This window comes from Cebus imitator, unplaced genomic scaffold (assembly GCF_001604975.1).
Source record: "Cebus imitator isolate Cc_AM_T3 unplaced genomic scaffold, Cebus_imitator-1.0 Scaffold513, whole genome shotgun sequence".
NCBI classification, from domain to species: Eukaryota; Metazoa; Chordata; class Mammalia; order Primates; family Cebidae; genus Cebus; species Cebus imitator.
Genome location: NW_016107828.1, coordinates 1,334,776 through 1,354,858, shown reverse-complemented (window position 1 = coordinate 1,354,858; position 20,083 = coordinate 1,334,776). Strand labels below are relative to the sequence as shown.

General features: G+C 35.5%; 1 protein-coding gene across 3 annotated transcripts in view; it reads left to right on the top strand.

Annotated features, from left to right (window-relative positions):
• Positions 1–18,507, top strand: part of CENPC (centromere protein C) — a 63,339-nt gene extending 44,832 nt beyond the window's left edge. Inside the window, exons 13-19 of one of the 3 annotated variants that reach the window (XR_001820486.2) lie at positions 3,360–3,419; positions 4,593–4,697; positions 5,577–5,823; positions 6,293–6,388; positions 8,373–8,527; positions 15,768–15,858; positions 17,620–18,507. Coding sequence is in view for 2 of the 3 variants with exons in the window: in XM_017514077.2 (XP_017369566.1) it covers positions 3,360–3,419; positions 4,593–4,697; positions 5,577–5,705; positions 6,293–6,388; positions 8,373–8,527; positions 15,768–15,858; positions 17,620–17,690 (707 nt within the window). In the remaining variant the exon portion in view is untranslated. The remainder of the gene's footprint in view (positions 1–3,359; positions 3,420–4,592; positions 4,698–5,576; positions 5,824–6,292; positions 6,389–8,372; positions 8,528–15,767; positions 15,859–17,619) is intronic. The other 2 variants (XM_017514077.2, XM_017514079.2) reach the window with 2 other exon arrangements.
• The last annotated feature ends 1,576 nt before the right edge of the window (positions 18,508–20,083 follow it).

The window sequence follows — 20,083 nt, the reverse complement described above, 5'->3', positions numbered from 1 at the left end:
GTTGTCATGCCTACTAACACAGCATCCATTCTGCAGCTCATGCATGGATGAAGGAATAATTTGGACTTTCAAGTCTTATTATTTAAGAAATACATTTTATAAGGCAGTAGCTGCTATGAGTAGTGATTCCTCTGATGAGTCTGGAAAAAGTAAATAAAAAATCTTCTGGAAAGGATTCACTATTCTAGACACCATTAAAAATATTTGTTTTATGGGAGGAGGTCAAAATATCAATATTACCAGGAGTTTGGAAGAAGTTGATTCCAACCCTTCTGGGTGATTTTGAGGGCTTCAAGACTTCAATGAAGGAAATAACTAGATGTGGTGGAAATAGCAAAGGAGCTAGAATTAGAAGTGGAGCCTGGAGAAGAGACTGAATTGCTGCAATTTCATGACAAAATTTGAACAGATGAGGAGTTGCCTCTTATGGATGAACAAAGAAACTGATTTCTTGAGGTGGGATCTACTCCTGGTGAATGTGTTGTGAACCCTTGAAATGACCAAAAAGGATTTAGGATATTCTATGAACTTAGTTGATAAAGCAGTGGCAGGCTAGAAAGGTTTGACTGTGGTTTTGAAAGAAGTTCTACTGTGGGTAAAATGCTATAAAACAGCATTTTATATGCCCCAGAGAAACTTCATTGTTGATTTGCTTTAAGAAACTACTACAGACACACCAGCCTCATCAGTCAGCAGTCATCAACAATGAGGCAGAATAGCCTACCAGCAAGAAGATTAAAACTCACTGAAAGCTCAGATGATATTTTTATTTTTATTTTTTATTATTTCTATTTTTTGGGACATAAGCCTACTCTGTTACCCAGGCTGGAGTGCAGTGGTGCAGTCTTGGCTCATTGAAACCTCTTGCCTCCTGGATTCAAGTGATTCTCATGCCTCAGCCACCAAGAGTAGCTGGGATCACAATGTTTGTGTCACCACACCCAGCCAATTTTTTTATTTTTAGTAGAGACAGGGTTTCACCACGTTGGCCAGGCTGGTCTTGAACTTCTGGCCTCAAGTGATCTGCCCTTTTGGGCCTTCCAAAGTCCTGGGATTACAGGAGTGAGCTACTATGCCTGGCTGATCTTTAGCATTTTTAATAATAAAATATTTTTAAATTAAGGTATATGTACACTGAGTTTTTGGACCTAATGCTCTTATACACTTAATATACTGTAATATAGTAAAGACATAACTTTTGGCCCGGCATGGTGGCTCACACTGTAATCCCAACACTTTGGGAGGTGAGGCAAGCAGATCACTTGAGTCCAGGAGTTTGAGACCAGCCTGGCCAAGATGCTGAAAACCTGTTTCTACTAAAAATACAAAAATTAGCTGGGCATGGTGGTGTGCATCTGTGGTACCGGTTACTCGGGGAAAAACAGAAGGATCATTTGCTCCCAGGAGTGGAGGCTGCAGTGAATCATGATCGCACCACTGCACTGCAGGCTGGGTGACAGAGTGAGACTTTGTCTCAAAAAACCAAAACAAAACAACAAAAGAACCAAAATAAATAAATAAATAAAATAGTGTGACTTGCTTTATTCAATATCTGTGTTATTATAGTAGTCTAGAACTGAATTGGCAATGTCTCTGGGATATGCCTCTATTTATTATAAGTTCACATTACTACCCCTACTTCCATTTCAATATAGACTTCTCCTCAGTGTCACAGGAGAATTTCCAACAGAGGTCAGACCTCTACTTATTCTAGTGGAGATTGCATGGGAAATTGGGTTTTTGGCAGTGGGGGTTGGGGTGGAGTGGGGGGATACACTAGATTTATTGAGTTAGACTTCATATACCATATAATTAGTCCACTTGTGGTATACAAATCAATGGTATGTAGTAATTGCCGTAGTCGATGTTAGAACTTTTCATCACCCCCAAAAAGAAACCCCTTTACCCTTTAGTAGCCACTTTCCATTTCCTTTCCCTGGGCCTGTGCAACTCCTAATCTACTTTCGATGTCTACAGATTTGCCTATTTCTGACAGGGAAATTAGATGTTATGATCCCTGAAGTTTCTTCCAAACCAATAATTTTATAAAATATCTAATTCAATCATTCTTAATAATTTTTTGTTGTTTTTCTTTCATGGATTCATTTGAGAATATGATAAAAACTCAGACCTACTTTTTAGAGGAAAAATGCAAAATTATATTTACAACTTTAGGTGTTTCATGGACATTGTGTCCAGTTGTATATTGCTGCATAATTAACCACTCTAAAACTTAGAGGCTTAATACAATGATTGATTTATCTTTTATGGTTCAGTGAATTGACTTGGCTTAGTTGGGTAATTGTCACTTGAGTATGCTCATGAATTTAAAAGTACAAGTTGCTGGTGCTGTAGTCATCTGAAAGTTCAACTGTGTTGGACATTCAAGGTAACTTCTTCACTTATATATTTGGACCCAGCTAGGAGAGCTGGGACACTGAGAGTTGCCCAAGCAACTCTTTTTCCCCATGTGGCTTTTCTATGTGACCACATTGGGTTTCACAGCATGGCAGTCTTGTGCTAATCTTCATATTGTTGCTGTCTTCCCCCAGAGTGAGATCCCAAGACTTCTAGATGGAACCTGTAGATTGTTTTAGGACTTAGCCTTCTAAGTCCCAGACATCACTTCTGTTGTATTCCATTAGTTAAGCAAGTCACTAACTTGAGCAGAGATTGAAGGAGAAGGGAGTGAGACTCTGCTTCTTGATATAGAACATTTGTGCATAGAAAGGGAAATAAGTGAAGACAGTCATCTTTAGGTGCTATTTACCAAAGTTGAGAACCCCTAAGCTCATTGGCACACTGCTAAATTCGATACACTTAAACTATTTCAGAACTTTATGAGAAAGTTACAGATAGTTCATTAATAACATATTAATTAACCATTATCAGTAGCTACATCTTTTGTTGTTGTTGTTGTTTGTTTGTTTTTTAACAGTTACACTCTTTAGAATACAAACCAGGGTGTCCAAGGGAGAGAATACAGTCATGGGTTCTTAGTTTCTGTTTCTGGTTGGGTCAGTAAAACCCATTCTTCATCCCTCTTTTCCACTTGTCACTAGAGATACAAACTAAAAACCATGGTTTCAGGCTGCTAAAGGCCTAAAACAAAGCAAAACAGAACATAACAAAATAAAGCGAATTGGACAAGCTTGTAATATATTCATTGTAGCAAAGTCTACAGAAATACTTCTTTTCCTTAATTTTTATAACTGAGCAGTGAAAAGCAAAAGGAGTAATGAAATATATTACCAGATCAAATTTTATTTAAAATACTCATACTGAAATTGACCAGGAAACTTTAACTTAACTTGGAATTAGCAGTCATTGCTCACGATATTATCTTTTGCATTTTGTAGGTGACTCAAGAGTAAAACGATCTAAAGTGATACCAAAGAACAGAATCCATCACAAATTAGGTAAGAATATTTTCTTTTAATATTTTTATTGAGAAAAATACTTTCATTAAGTTTGTTTCTAAATATACTTAATTTTTCTTAAGGAGGAGAAATACTATTACTTGGATTAATTGGTAGGTAAATAACTTAAAATTACATACTTAGTTTTTATGAATTTCATATTAAGTCACCACAAGCTACTGAGTTAGTCTATTGTCCATTTATGAATTCTATTGCCTTCTCACTTTTTCCCCCATAGTAAGGGGGCATGATCCTCCCTTATCGATGAAGCTAGTGTGGAGTATTTTATCAAAGAAACTGTAACTACCCGGTAGATGGCTTCGTTGACGGCATCTGCTTCCACTTTAATCCAGTTGACTCCTAAACAAAGCAGTAGCTAGGGTAGTAAGTAGACAAAGCTGTGAACTGGGGAACCCGTGGAGTTGCCCATGTAAAGATTAACAATCTGTGGTTCCCAAAGAGATATTTGCCAGTCAAGATACATGTTCCCACCTTTCTGTGATGTTGGGTGGCTTTTAATGTTTCTCTCTTTATTTGAGGCTGTGAGTGCTCTTGCACTTATACTTAGAGATTACCAGTAGGAGTGAAGCTTTCTCTCATTGCCTCACTCAAGAACTTAGCTCATGTCAGTATTTCGTGAGCCTGTATGATGAGAAACTGCTATACCTCTTGATACTTAATGCTTGTCTTGGAGTGAAATGATGAATCAGGAGTAGAGAAAAGGAAATAAAAATGTTCCTGATCAGGAGCTTCAGTGTTTACAGAGAGGAACATTAAGCATTATGCCTAAGAGCAGTAGGCAACTTCCTGTTAGCTTCAGGATAGCTCTAGCAAACAAAAAATAGGCAAGAACATGGGAATTTGAAGATACAGCCAACAAACTCAATTTAATATACAGAACTTTGCATTGTTCAGATGAGTGTACATTTGACATTGTAAACAATGGGCATTATTAAATTTTTAAATATTTGCCAATTTGGTAGGCTGTTTTTCCTTTGGCATTTCTTTAATTATTAGCATAAATATATGTTTTGTTTTTCTAGTCTTTTGTCTAGAAAAATATTTATGTTCTAAAAAATAAAGCATTCATTTTCTAAAAGATAGTCTTTCCACTGCCAAGTGCCATTAACTAAAAAACATATGTATATACTTTTGTCTGATACCTTTTTATAGTATTGCCCTCCAACACACCAAATGTTCGCAGGACCAAGAGAATACGTTTGAAACCTTTGGAGTACTGGCGAGGGGAGCGAATAGATTATCAAGGAAGGCCATCAGGTAAAACTTAGTTTATGCTATAATGTCTACCAATAAAAAATCTGTTTACTATGTGCCAGACACTGCACTACATGTTTATATACATTACCTTACTTAATCATCACGCCCGAGATTTTGATAATAGGATTTAAATTCATTTTTGTCTGATTAATGTAGATATGCTGGTATTTTCTCTTTGGTAGCTGAGTGTTGTTATTCCTGTATTATCAGACAAGATTTCTAATTGCATAATATAAAGTATTAGAACATGAGAAAATTATAACTGGTAAAGGTAATATAGTTTCCATTATTATTCCTGTTAACCATTTTCCATTTCCTCATAGATTTCTACAAAGTAATATAGGGTGGACAGGAAAGTATAATGTTAATCTTAGAGTTATTTTCTTATTTTTGTAGAGATGAGGCCTTGCTATGTTGTCTAGGCTGGTCTCTATCTCATGGGTTCAAGCAATCTTCCTGCTTTGGCCTCTCAAAGTGCTGAGATTACAGATGTCAGCCACCGTGCCTGGCTATATTTCTTTCTTTGATAGATATATCTAAGTCAAAGGACTAAAGGCATGTGGATTTCTATAAATAGTTCATTGCTAGCCTCCCCCCTCCTTTTTTTTTTTAAAAGCTCACACTGATGACTATTGATTTCAGTTGAGCAACAGAGACCATCTAATTATGTTTCGTCATCTAATCCTGTTTTATCAGCTTCTGATTTAGGGTGGTAGAGACAGAATGAAATGGGTTAGTTTTGTGTTATTTCAACTATTAGCTGCAGACATATATATTCTTTGATACTTTGAAAGGAGAGGTGCCATATTAAATTTAAGGAGTTTTGTTTCAAGCTTTTCTCTTTCCCGTGTATATTTTCCTTTTTTTGTTAAATTTCAGGAGGATTTGTGGTTAGTGGAATACTCTCTCCAGACACAGTACCATCTAAAAGGAAGGCAAAAGAAAACATTGGAAAAGTCGGCAAAAGAGCTAATAAGAAAAGGATCTGTCTTGATAACGATGAAAGAAGTATGAACTTATTTATGAAAGTAACTTTTAGATTTTATTTTAAATAGGATTACTTTGAGAAGAAGCTCTTTGCAAAATATGAAATTTACTTCCAAAAACTTCAGAAATAATACTATAGGTAAAATTGATTTTTTAATGTCTACTTCCTTCCAAATGGAAAGTAAGCTAATTTTATTCTTAAAAAAGTATTAATATAATTGTATAAATTTCTTCATGAGTAAATTGCCTAGTCAAATGAAACCTACCTTTCCTATGCCCAAATGATGGTTAAAATAGACATTTCTAAAGTGTATTATATACCTCTTAAAGATTATGCAAAACATCAATTCCTTGATGATGCAAGAGTTTGAGTTTACACATTGTAGGCTTACAAAAAATAGGAAGTTTAGGGTGTTTGCTTTTATGTTAAATTATTATGGGTCTTAAATTTGAATTTTTGTATATCAGAGTGCTTATAAATAGGAAGAGACTTGTGCTTTTGACAATTTTCTTTTATAACTTCTGTATACCTATATTTTATACTGAATGATTTTTATAATTGAGAATAATTTTAAGTAGTTTGTATTTCAATGGTATTTCTTTTGCAGAGACTAGCTTAATGGTAAATCTAGATATACCTCTTGGAGATCCTTTGCAGCCAACGAGGGTAAAGGACCCAGAAACAAGAGAGATTATTCTCCTGGGTAAGATCAGGGCTGTTATTGAAAATACTTAAACAACTTGTAAGAAAACATTGCTTGCTTGATGATTGGCCTGTCTACTTTCCCTTTCTCTCCCCAGTTCTTTCAGTGCTAAAGTCCAGAAGAGAATCTAATTCTAATAAGCAGTCTATGTGAAGACAACTGTGGGGGAATATTGATGTCAGACAGCCTCCAGGGTACACTTAACACCCTGGACTTGTCCTCTAGGGCACAAGTGCTATAATCAGGAATGTTGTCTCCCTCAACAGGGTCTAGGCCTTCTTTGACCAGGAGGACACATGGGGACAGAGGCTGTTTATAGGGAATTATAGATAGTTGGCAGACTCAAGGATCCTCTTACCACAAACCCAGGCAGGGATTGTGGGGAGGGCACAGACAAACTTTTGGGCCTATGAATGGCAGTAATGTTACCTGGGATATGAATCCTTTGTGAGGATGACTAGCAAGGGCATCAGTCAGTTGTACAAATGCAAATGCCAGCTCTAAGCTTAAAGCCGGTGCAAAGTCCTGGAAGCCTCCTGCTGTATTGGATAGGCATTAAATATTTTAGCCTGTAGCAGGTCATGGAAGATCCCCAAGGGATGGGCTATAGTGAGGTGAGAGTTTATGGATTACTCAGCTATTTACCAACCAGGCTATATATATATATATATAGCCTGGTTGGTAAATATATATGTATATGTGTATATACACATATATACACACACACACACAAGAAATATTTAAATATTTCAATAACTGTTAGGACTGCACCATTGAGTACTAAGGGCTATTTTTCCAAAATCAGAGGAGAAGGTCAAATCAGAAAGGTTGTAATGGTAGCCAGGCATGTTGGTGTGTGATTGTAGTGCCTGCCACTCGGGAGACTGAGACAGGAGAGTTGCTTCAACCTGGGAGGCAGAGATTGCAGTGAGCCGAGATCGCGCCACTGTACTCTAGCCTGGACATGTAGAGCAAGACTCTGTCTCAAAAAAGGTAATAATAAAATAAATAATTAATTTTTTAAGAAAAGAAAGGTGGTAATTGTACTCCTAATTAAAATGTGGACTATGAAAATAGACTTCTTTTAGTACCTTAACATCTTTGCAAAGTTATCTTTTATATTCAGATTATTTGGCAACAGAACAAAGAAGTATGGAGTTTTGTTTAGTGTCTCAACTGAAAGCATTGTTGTACTCTGCCAGGTTATTGTGACTATTGTCAGGAGTTCATTTTTTGTTTTTTGAATCTACTATATATTTGTTTCTATATCATGTAGTCTGTAGGATCACTAACATTCCCAAATATCCTGGGAAATAGAATCAGAGGTTGATGACAGAATAATTTATTAATTATAGATCTGGAAATGTTTGTTAAGTAATGGAAATTTTTGTAAGTGAGATAGTAATTTCTGAACAACCATTAGAACTTGGTTTCTCACAAATTTTACCTAATAAAAATTAGCATCAGTCAAGCAGTACAAAAAAGCCTGTTGGCATGGTGATGATGCATTCATGGTTTATTTTAAACTTCAAAAATAGGGAATTCTTTTTAGTATCTCAGCTAATTTTGTTTTCTGTCTTAGTTACCGTAATACTGTCATTATTATTATTCAGCTGGAGCTAACAGTGCTAACTTTGTGCCAGACAATATTTTAAATAGTTTACACACATTAACTCATTGAGATTCACAGCAGCTCATTAACATCAAATAGAAGAACCTATTATTAATTTCATTTTACTGAAAAGGAAATTGAGGCACAGTGAGAGAGAGCTTAAGTAACTTGACTAAGCTCATACAGCTTTTAAGACAGACAACAATTTGACCTCTGGCATTCTATCTCCATCTTTGATCTGAATCAGTTCTGTCCCTCTAAGGCAGATTTATATCCAGAAATAACTCTTTATTATATGTATGTGTATATGTTATATCGTTGACCAATAATAATTGCTTTTGTTTTGTATTTGTATTACTGTTTTACTCCTAGATCTTATAAGGCCACAAGATACATATCAATTTTTTGTTAAGCATGGTGAGTTGAAGGTATATAAGACATTGGATACACCTTTTTTTTCTACTGGGAAATTGATATTAGGACCACAAGAAGAAAAGGGAAAGCAGCATGTTGGCCAGGATATATTGGTAAGTATATATATTTTTTTATATATTTATGTTTTGCCATAGGTAGAACTCTGATTTATTGGATTTGATGAGACATTAAAATGCTGTTTCCTCAGAAATTAAATTCTATTACTACACTATGCAGAAAAAGGTTTTGATTTGTTCAATCTGTTTAGAGTCTACCAGCCAATAGTTATTTGAAAGTATCTGTTCTCTGCATAGCACTGTATTCTTTTGAGATTTAGAAATTTAAGGAATGTTTTTTAGTTAAAAACATCTTAGAATATAGATTTGCAAACAAATCATTAGGATTTTAGTGCTGGGGAATTATAGAGGTTAAGTCTAATTCCAGATTTCTATGATAATGTATAGAGAAATAGGTTAAAAGACTTCTTCATTAATGACTTATATCCCAGTTAGCCTTATTTGATCATTATACATTGCATACAGGTATTAAAATGAGACATGTACCACAAAAATATCTAAAACTATTATATATTAATAAAACAGTAACCTGAAAAAAAAGTAAATAAAAATGAGTGAGATAATAATAATTAAAAAAAAAACTACTTAACTATTTAGCCATAGACTTAGGACTAAGAGCTAGTTGCTTCTGTAAGTACTAAGTAATGTACCATTATATGTAACAATATTACTGGCTGAAGTTACAATGAGATTCAAGGTGAATCAGTCTATATCTTTCTTCCTCTTTATCTCCTTTTCTCCACCCTCACCCCCATTTAGAGACATATACCTCTGCAACATTGGTCTGTTTTTTTTTTGTGTGTGTGTGCGTGTGTGTGTGTGTGTGTGTGTGTGTAACAGGAACATATATATACGTGTGTATGTACACACACGTATATATATAATATTTGTGTTTGAGTTTGAAAATTATAGAATATAGAATTTGAAAAGCATCAAATTTTGAGAATACTTATCAGCAGTTAAAAAATATAACTAAGGAACATTTTTTAGTCTGACATTTCAGGAGTCTGAAATCCTGCTATTGAAGTATCACACCCAGAATGATTCTCTTTAATGACAAACTTACTTTAAGTTCAAAAAGGAGGGAAAAAATGTGAAGTTTATATTAACAAAGTTAATATTAACTTTGAGTTTATATTAACAAAGAAGGGCAAATTTAGGCAAGGCAAGGAAAGGTACATATGAAAGTCAAAGATTATTACTGCATCAGTATAGCTAGAATCATGATTTAAAATAATTTAGCAATATTCATTAATTCAAACTTAAAATGTTATAGACCTCCAGTTACTGTGAGTGAAAACACATTTTAAAAGTATAGATGGTCCCTGTATAATAAAAGAATAATTAATAATGAGGATAAAAATGAAATGTCATCACTGAACTAATCGCAGTTACCCATTCAACTGTCATGCTTTTATTATGCAAAAGGAAATTTGAATAGTAGATGTTTGAAAGTATGTAATCTGGCTAATGTTCAAAGGAATACACGTTTGAATCCAAATGATACTTTATAATTACTGAGTTAGTGGAAATTATTAGACAAGCATTTATACCCTGTGACCGGTGAATCTCATTTCTAGAAATTTTTCCTAAAGAAATAATTTGAAAGTTCAGGGAAGAGGTGCTGAACATACGTAGTTATTTATTTAATCATTGACTAATTGCAGAAATGAGAAATCACTACAATGTGCTACAGGAAGAAAATGTTACATTTTAATTTTGACTTAGTAATGAGATAAACCATTTTATGATATAATAAACAATTATACCGAACTTAAGCGTTTCAGGCACTGCACTAAGCACATTCAAATAGTTTGAGCATTTTATTTTGAAGAATAGCCGTATATGAAGACCCTTGTGATAAACGTTTAAGTAAACGTGCAACATCAAAGTTCTTTGTATATAGTATCTATTTTTCTATTTTTCTAACTAGGAAAAATGTACATATTAAAAAATGTAAATAAAATCTTGAAGAGAATACACGTTTTACTATGTGATGATATAGTTATTGATTTTATTTCTTATATATATTATCTTTAACTTTTTATAATGAAAATTAAAGCTAAAGTTTTTTAAAAATAAGACTAGATTTTTACATTTTTAAACATGAAGCACACTTAAATATATGTTTTTGAAAAAAATAATAAAGATGACAAGATGGAGAACCAGCACAGGCCATTAACTCTCTTTCAAACACAATACTAGAGAATATAGAAGATGGAACAGTAGTAGATTTGTTAAAACCAAACTGCAGAAGAATTTACAAATTAATTATGACAGCTGGTTGTAGAACTTCCCAGGAGACAAGAAGGAAATTAAGAAGTAGAAAATATTAAAGTTAAATAATATAGAGAAGAGAGATAAACATGCCTAAATTCAAATAATAAGAATTTCAGGAGAGAGAAAAAACCCAATGAAAAATGATTAATAATATTTTTTTAATTAGACAATAAATGTTCCAGAACTAAAAAAACAAAAAGATGACAGCAACCTACTTAAAAGAGCCGGTTTCTTGTGGAAATGCCTGATTCTAGGCCTGAATCTGAGCTTGGAATTGATAGCAAACTACTAATCATAAACCATTAAGATTGGGTTATGTTTCAGGTTCCAACTTGAAGATGCCACCACCGGCTGACTAAGATATGAAGTTTGAGTATTAATAACAATAACTTCATTAGATTGATATGTATCAATTATATCTAAATCCATGAATTTGTAAGACGATCATGACCACTACTACTACAAATGAACCTAATTTGTTACTATTGGAGGCGTCTAGGAAGCTAACTCATTTTAACAACTGATTCTGCCTTTTCTATATAAACTCTGTTATTAGGTAATCAAATAATAGATGAGAATTTTGTTCATATTAGAGTAATATTCCAGCTAATGAGTGAAGAAGGAATGTTTGAGTTGAAATATTACCATTTTGCAATCCCTGATAAGTTATTGGATCTAGGCATCAAGGCTCGGCTGAGTGGCTGTTAGATGTCTAAAAAGAACGCAACCAGGCATTATGTGCCTCCTGATAGAAAAATACAACACTATCCAATAAGTAGTCTTTCCTCCCTTATGTCTTAAGAAAAGAACAAAAAAACATAAACAATCAAAAAAACCGAAAAGCAAATAAAAAACCTGAATCTGATCAAGTCAGTAGATTTAACTACCAGTTTACAAGAAATAAAGGATGGTGAAACCTTTCAAATGACACCTGAGGATGTGATTAGCAAAATCCAACTGCATGAAGATTTTCATGGCAAGCTGCTTAATGTTTTCAATAAATTAAATGTAGGAAATAAAAAATAACCAGGTGGAACCTAGGGAATCAGGGTTTCTCAGCCACGGCACTAGTAACATTTTTCATTAGATAATTTTTTTTTGTTGTAGTGGAGACTGTCCTGTTTGTTGTGGGATATTTAGAAGCTTACCTGACCTATGCTCATTAGATTCCAGTAGCAGCACTCTAGTTGTGACAAAATTAAATACGTCTTTCATAAATTGTCAGTTGTCCTAAGAGGCAAAATCACCTTGATTGAGAACCACTAATTAATATTGATTGAGAAATTTAATAAACAGCTCAACAATCACTGTATGTGGTGCTAATTTGGATCCTGATTCAAGGAAACCCTTGAAGATATGTTTAACAGATGATTGGAAATTTGACCATTACCTAGATATTTGGTATTAAATATACATTCATTTTTAGGTGTGATAATAGTATTGTGGTTATGTTTTTTAGAAGCACTTGATCTTTAAGTACATATTGATATATTTGCTGATAAATTATGATACTGGGCATTTATTTCAAAATAATATGGAATGAGGATAGTAGACTCTGGCCTGGGCAGGTGGTTAGTATTGGCTTGGGCAGGTGGTTAGTGTTAAGTATTCATGAGAGTTCATCATTCTATTTTTGTATGTTTCAAAAGCTTTCTTAATTAAATGTAGAAATGAAGAGAAGTGTGCTTAGAGAACCAAATTGAATAGATAAGGAAAAAATGCTAGAAATATATACTTGACTTTCTAGTATTACTTTTTTGTCTTTTTGTGCCTTCTCATGTAAAAATACAACACTATCCAAGAAGTAGTCTAGCTTTCCCCATGCCTTAGGAAAAAAAAAAACAAAAAAACCATAATCAAAAAAATCCAAAAGCAAATACAAAACCTGAATCTGAGCAAGTCTCCAGATTTAACTACCAGTTTACAAGAAATAAAGGATGGTGAAAGCTTTCAAATGACACCTGGGAATGTAATCAGCAAAATCCAGTTGCATGAAGATTTTTGTGGCAAGTTGCTTAATGTTTTCAATAAATTAAATGTAAGAAATAAAAAAGAACCAGGTGGAACCTATGTTCTTTCTGATTGAGGCAAATTCTTTTTGGGTGTAATAAGAACTTTTTTGTTAATTATTAAGTTATAAAAATAGCTTTGGAACATTTCAGGGGGCTTTCCCCCCCCCCCCCATTTAGGGAGGCAGCATATCACAGTGGTTAGGGAATGAATTCTGTAATCAAAATGGCTGAGTTCAAACCCCAGCTCTGCCATTTACCTTGTGACTTTAGAAAATTACTTAACCTTTCTGTGCCTCAGTTTCTTCACCCATGAAAAGCTACTAAAGCAGTAACTGTCTCATTAGCGGGCATATACATTAACCGAATAAGAATAAAGTGCTCATAACACTGCTAGGTACAGTATAAGTGCTATGTAAGTGCTAGCTGTTATTATTATTCTGGTATATAATGATCATTATACAAAGCAGTAATAAAAAAGGAGGAGAAATAATTATCTGAGGCAAAACATTCCTGATGTACGTCTTAGTCAGATTTGGTTGCTATAATAAGAACACCATAGACTTTGATCTGTATCTCTTACAGAGGCACTAATCCCATTCCTGAAGGCTCTGTGCTCATGACGTAATTACCTCCCAAATTCCCCACCTCCTGATACCATCACACTGGGGGTTAAGATTTCAAAATATGAATTTTCAGGGGATACACTAATCTCTAACAATGGCTGAATCTCAAAGTTTGAAGGCCTTATACTTTTTATTTTAGTTGCCAAAAAAATACCAGGTCACTGCCGGGGTGCTGTCTATGTATAAAGTATGCAATTTGCTATGTTTGAATATGGAAGCCAGCATGATTGAGAGATTTATCCTCTTTTACTTTCTTAATCTTGATGTTTAACATATGATTTTGAGGGGAATAGGAATTTAGCTTTTTGTTTTGATTCTTCAATTAGATTGAGTAGTTTGTTGTCCTAAGCATGTGACCTTTAGAGAGGCATACATAAAGCCTAGGTATTTTTCTAGTGTAGGTGATAATCTTTTCAGTGGCCCTAGAATTTTCATAAGCCAGTAAATAAAAAGGAAAATCAAAGAAATCTCTTCCTGTATTACAGCTGTCCCCACTCTTTTTGGCACCAAGGACTGGCTTGTGAAAGACCAGATGTTTTCCACAAAAATTGATGGTGGCAGTAGGATTTGGCATTAGATTTTTGTAAGGAAGAAATCACCTTTGGCTACAGGGCACTTAGAGAAAGACCTCAGGTGGAGGTAGGATTGATTACGTTTGTCTGAGCTCAGCCTCTCTTTGGACTGAGCTTGCTGTGACCACTGTAGGGGATGTGAGTGTAGTTCTCAGGCCACTGGAGTTATGTTCCCAGGGGGATTATGGCTGTCTCCACTGTGTCATACTGGTCACCAAGGAAGTGGGGGAAACCAGCAGGCAGGCCTCACCCAGCTCCCATGCAACCAGGCTAGGCCATTCTCATTCCCACTGTGCCTCCCCAAACCAAGTTTGTATCCAGGAAGCCTGTGAACAGGACTGACATTTTCCCCCAGGCTACAAAGCCTCCCTGCTGAGAAAGCAAGCAGGACCTTCAGGCCCTGCCTCTTGCCACCTACATTGGCTTGTACCTGAGCTTTCTGTTTGTTCTTTCTTCAATTCTGCCCAGAATAATTCATGTTAGGCCAAAATTATTTAAAGTTCAGCTGGAAGTTTCCTTCTTTCTGTGGTCCTTCCCCAATGCCACTGGCAGCCCTTCTCAAGGACTCCCATGAGATAAAGTCAGAAATGGCTTGCCTGGGCTTCCTTGGAAACCAGGAGTACCTGCAGAACTCTTCCGGCGTCTGCTTCTATTACATTTCCCTTTCCTCTCTAAATTTGTTTTAGCTCTAGGTGAGGTTAGATCCTCCTCTCATGACCTGGATTTTCAGGTTCTCCAGTAAGGATTTGTTTGGAGGCAAACTTTCCCCCTCTCACACTTTGGACACTCAACAGTCCTGATATGTTCCTGCAGTAGTTCTTGGAGCAAAAGTTCATGATGTGAGTCTCCACACACCGTTCTGTCCATGTGAGTGGGAGCTGCAAGTTATCCTACTTTCTATCCTCCACTTTTTTCTGTATGTGCTATACTTTAATGTGACTGGCAGTGCAGGTTTGTTTACATAAGCATCACCATAAACACATGATATTCATTAGGATATCATGATGGCTGTGAGGTCACTAGGCAATAAAATTTTTTAACACCATTATAACCTTATAGGACCACTATTGTGTATGCATTTCGGTGTTGACTGAAACACTGTTATACAGTACATGACTGTAGCACAAATTTAACCACTTAAGACAATACTCTTTTTTATTATTTATCTCACTGTTATGTAGAGATAACCATGAGCTTGACTAGGTATTCTGTTTAGTGTATTACAATACTGGAATCAAGATGTTGGCAGGTTTATATTCCTTTCTGGAGGATGTGAGGATGAATCTACTTCCAGTCTGCTTCCAGTCTTATTCAGATTGTTGGCAGAATTCAGTTTCAGGTGGTTGTGGGACTAAAGTTCCCATTTCCTCACTGACTGTTGGCCAGGGTGTCATTCTTAGTTTCTAGAAATAACCCATGTTTATTGGTATATGGCCCCACATCTTTAGTGCTGGCAATGATGCAAGTCCTTTTCATGCTTCGAATCTGTGTGACTGTTCATTCTGCCTCATTTCTCCCCTGCTTCTGTAACCGGGTTGGTTTTTTTTTTTTTTTTTTTAAGAAAGTACCCATTTTTAAGGGTCTGTGTGTTTGGATTGGGCTCACCTACATTATCAAAGCTAACCTCCCCATGTCAAGACCCCTTTTGCCATGAAATTTAATGTAGTTACAAGTTACAGAGATTAAAACAGGCACATTTCTTGGAAGCTGTTCTTTTTCCCACTACATTTTAAAGTTCCTTTGGAGTATTATCATGGTTCAATTTTGAATGAGATTTTTATTTTTACAGGTTTTTTATGTTAACTTTGGAGACCTTTTGTGTACTTTACACGAAACACCTTATATAATAAGTACTGGGGATTCATTCTATGTTCCTTCAGGTAACTATAATTAAAGATAATTTATTTCACTTAGACAACATCTATATAGTTGTTTTTGGGCACCATGGAAATGGAAGCCACAGTGGTCAAAATGAAGTGTGATATGACTGATGGATGTCAAAACAGTTTGGTACCTGTTTTCCTTTCATGTTATCATTAGGTAAGCATATTAGCATTTTATTGTGTGGTGTTTTTTTTTTTTTCTTTTTTTGAGACAGAAGTCTTACTCTGTCACCCAGTCTGGAGTGCAGTGGCATGATCTTGGCTCACTGCAGCCTTTGCCTCCAGTGTTCGAGTGATTCTTGGCCCTCAGCCTCCTGAGTAGCTAGGACTTTAGGCATGCACCACCACGCCTGGCTATTTTTTGTATTTTTATTCGAGACTGCATTTGCCATGTTGGCCAGGCTGATCTTGAACTTCTGACTTCAAGTGATCTGCCCACCTCGGCCTCCCAGAGTGCTGGGATTACACGTGTGAGCCACGGTGCCTGGCCAGTTAGTGTTTTGATACATGAGAACAAGAGTTGTTTACTACTGAATGTAAAAATATTTACTCAGAAGATATGTTATATTCCAGAGAATAAGGAAAATTATTTTTCCCATGTTACCTCTAAGAAATCATGTTTTTAGAACATTATTTTAAACTGTTTAAAGAATGGTATGCTTCATCCACTACTGAACAGCAGAAGTCATGGTAAGTAAGTGTTTTAATCCACTTGACATTCATTCACTCATTCAACAAGTATGATTCAGAGCCTACTATGAGCCCGGTGCAGTGGCTCACACTTACAATCCCAACATTTTGAGAGACTGAGGAGGGCTTGATGTGAGGAGTTCGGGACCAGCCTGGGCAACGTAGGGAGAGCCTATCTCTACAAAAAATGCAGAAATTAACCAGACCTGGTGATGCACACCTATAGTCCTAGATCTTGGGAGGCTGGGACAGGAGGATTGCTTGAGCCCAGGATTTCAAGGTTGCAGTGAGCTACGTTTGTACTACTGTACTCCAGCCTGGGTGGCAGAGTGAGAGTCTGTCTCAAAAACAAAAAGAAAACAAAGTTTCTACTATGTCCATGTATTCCTGCAAGAGTTTGGGATGTAAAATGAACAAAACAGGCAAACATCCCTGCTGTTACGGAGCTTACATTCTGTTGGAAGGAGCCAATAGTAATAGCCATGCTTATATAGTCCTTAACGTGAGCACTCTTGGGAATTTTCTCAATTGTGAACTTCCTCAATTTCTAATATATAGGAAGTCACAGTGATAGTACTCAATTCTGATAAGCCTGTTACATGGGATACTTGTGGTCCATCTGTATTTCACTTTTGCTGTTATTTATTACCTTATTTAAGAGTAGCATTTGCGTTTTTAAAATTTTGATTTTTTACTTAACATTGTACCTTTTATACTCATCTATATATGAGTATGTCTGGTTTAGAGGAATCCATGGCAGTTCTACGAACTAATAAAGATTGGTTTCAGAAAGAGATTTTCTTTTTTTAAACCCTTGACTGACTCATCTCTGCATTTTTTTTTACCATAATGATGTGAAATTTATATTGTCTCAAGCCTTATCTGGATTATGTGTCATGGTTAACTCTTGATGTTTTAGTTCATGAAATTGAATAAGTTACTTGAAGTTAGGTGAATTGTTTTTGTTTTGTGTCCTATACTACAGCTGTCAGGTGATGACTGAATACTTAATCAAAAGAAATGATTCCTATGGAAATAACTTTTGTTTTCTTATCACTTTACTTTTAGGTAACTATTATAACATCAAAAATCTCCTGAATGAGGAAAGCGTTCTTCTTTTTACTCAGATAAAAAGATGAAAGATAAACCAAGCTTAAATGTATGTGTGTATATATGTATATGTAAAAACAGTTTGTATAGTTGAGAAATTTATCTTTGTAATCACATAATGTTTTAAAATAAACATTTTATTCATTTTTCTGTAGACTTGTATTTCATAAACATTTCTAACTCCCGTATGTTTTCTTCAGCTTTTCTGTGACTATACATAATAGTTTGTAGCAATGCCCATATTTATGATACTGCTTTTATAATATGACAAGAATATGAAAATTAAATATAGGGCATTTCTTTATCAAAAGAGACCTGATTAATTATTCATTAAAAAACATCTTTTCCAAATACTAATTTTAAATAATTGATTAGTAAATAGTCCAATGGGAGAGAACTATGTTAGGTGGCATATTTGTATTAATTTCCTAGAACTGCTTAACAAAATACTATACAAACTGAATGACTTAAAGCAACAGAAGTTTATTATCTCACTTCTAGAAGCTAGAAGTCTGAAATCAAGGTGTTGTCAGGACCATGATGTCTTTGAAAAACTGTAAGGGAGAGAATCCTTCCTTATTCCTAACTTCTGATGGTTTACTGGCAATTTCTGGCATTCCTTGGCTTGCAAATGTAGCATTTCAGGCTACTTCTATTATCACATGGTATTCTAGTCTATGTGTCTGTGTTCACATGATATCTATTTATTATATTACATATAAACGTTTTTTCCATCATGTTTCGGTTCATATTTTCTGTTGGAGGCAGTGTCCTTTGCCATTGCTTTCTGTGTGTGAACTCAACTTTGCTTTTTAATATCAAATAAATATAAGCCACAAAGTCTAATCAAGGTTTTTTGGTATCGTTAGCATAGAATTATTAACTCTGAAGAAACTGATGTTTCATGATAAATTATTTTTAGGCCAACTCCCTTTTCAGGTCTTATTTAACTGTTAAATACACACATTTAAAGAAACCTGGTGGTAGGACTTATGTAGAATGAAGTGTGCTGGCTCTTTTTTTATACTTCATGTTTTTTTTATTGTGGTTTCTTTATTGACTCATTTTGAATTTATCTTTAATTATTTGAATATATTTGTTATGAAGTCTTGTTGAAGTCTTGACTCAACAAATATCTGGGCTCGTACAGACTTAGTTTTCACTGACTGCTTTTTTTCCTTTCGTATATCTGACTTTCCCATGTTTTTACATGTTTAATAATTTTTGGTTGACAGCTGGACATTTTAGGCAGTATATTATAGCAGCTCAGTTTTGTTTTATATCTAAGGGATTTGTATTGTTTTAAATTTTACATTTTGACTGAACTCAAACTGTGGAATCTGTCTTACAAATGATGTAAAGTTATTCCTGTCTCTGCTTAGTTTTTAAATTCATTTCAAAATTTATTCTTGCCTGCTAGGGTTAGTCCCTGTGTCCGCATAACTTAGCAGTCAGCCAATCATTTAGACAAAGGTTAAGATCAAACACTTGAGTCCATAAGCCTTCCACCCACTGTTGGTTGTTTTGTGTGGGATGGAGGATGCATTTAGTGTAGCAAGCAGTTACCAAATCCCTCTTGGTTTTTACATTTGCCATGCTCTCTAGAGTCTCCCCTGTGCATGCATCATTTCAGTTTGCCAAAGATGTTTAGAGAGCTCATTTTACCCTTCTCTGCCCTTCTGTTTCCAGGATCTTATTAAATTTCTGGCTGCTCTGGTGCTCTTCAAGAACTGGGACTGTAACCTTTGGATAACAACTACAGAATTTCCTCGTCCCTTCCTAAGTAATTTTTCTACTTTTGACTTAAAAAGTTGTAGGTTTATACCTCTGCTGTAAATCAAGTTAGTCTTCTCTTACAGCAAAGTTGCTGGTTTTCAGTTAGCTACAAGAAGTTAAAGCTGCAGTTTTTACTGATCAACCTAGGGGTGGGTGAGACCTCACTCAAGAAGGCCACAGATTACAACAATCCTCTCCCCTCCCTTCTCCTCCCCTCCCCTAATTGTGATTTTTCTCCTCTGCCCATTAAGACCACTATTCTTTTTGAACTCAACTTTCTGTTTCCAGCTTTGGAGAGTGTCCTAGGCATAAAATCAGTTGACTATAGAATTAATTCTCATATCTTTAAAAAATCACAGTTCTGTCCGGGTGCAGTGGCTCACGCCTCTTATCCTAGCACTTTGGGAGGCCAAGGTGATTGGCTCACCTGAGGTCAGAGTTCAAGACCAGCCTGGCCAAAATGGTGATACCCCATCTTTACTAAAACACAAAAATTAGCAGGGAGTGATAGCAGGTGCCTGTAATCCCAGCTACTCAGAGGCTGAGATGGGGGAATTGCTTGAACCCAGAAGGTGGTGGTTGCAGTGAACTGAGATTGTGCCACTGCATTCCAGCCTGGGTGGCTGAGCAAGACTCCGCCTCAAAA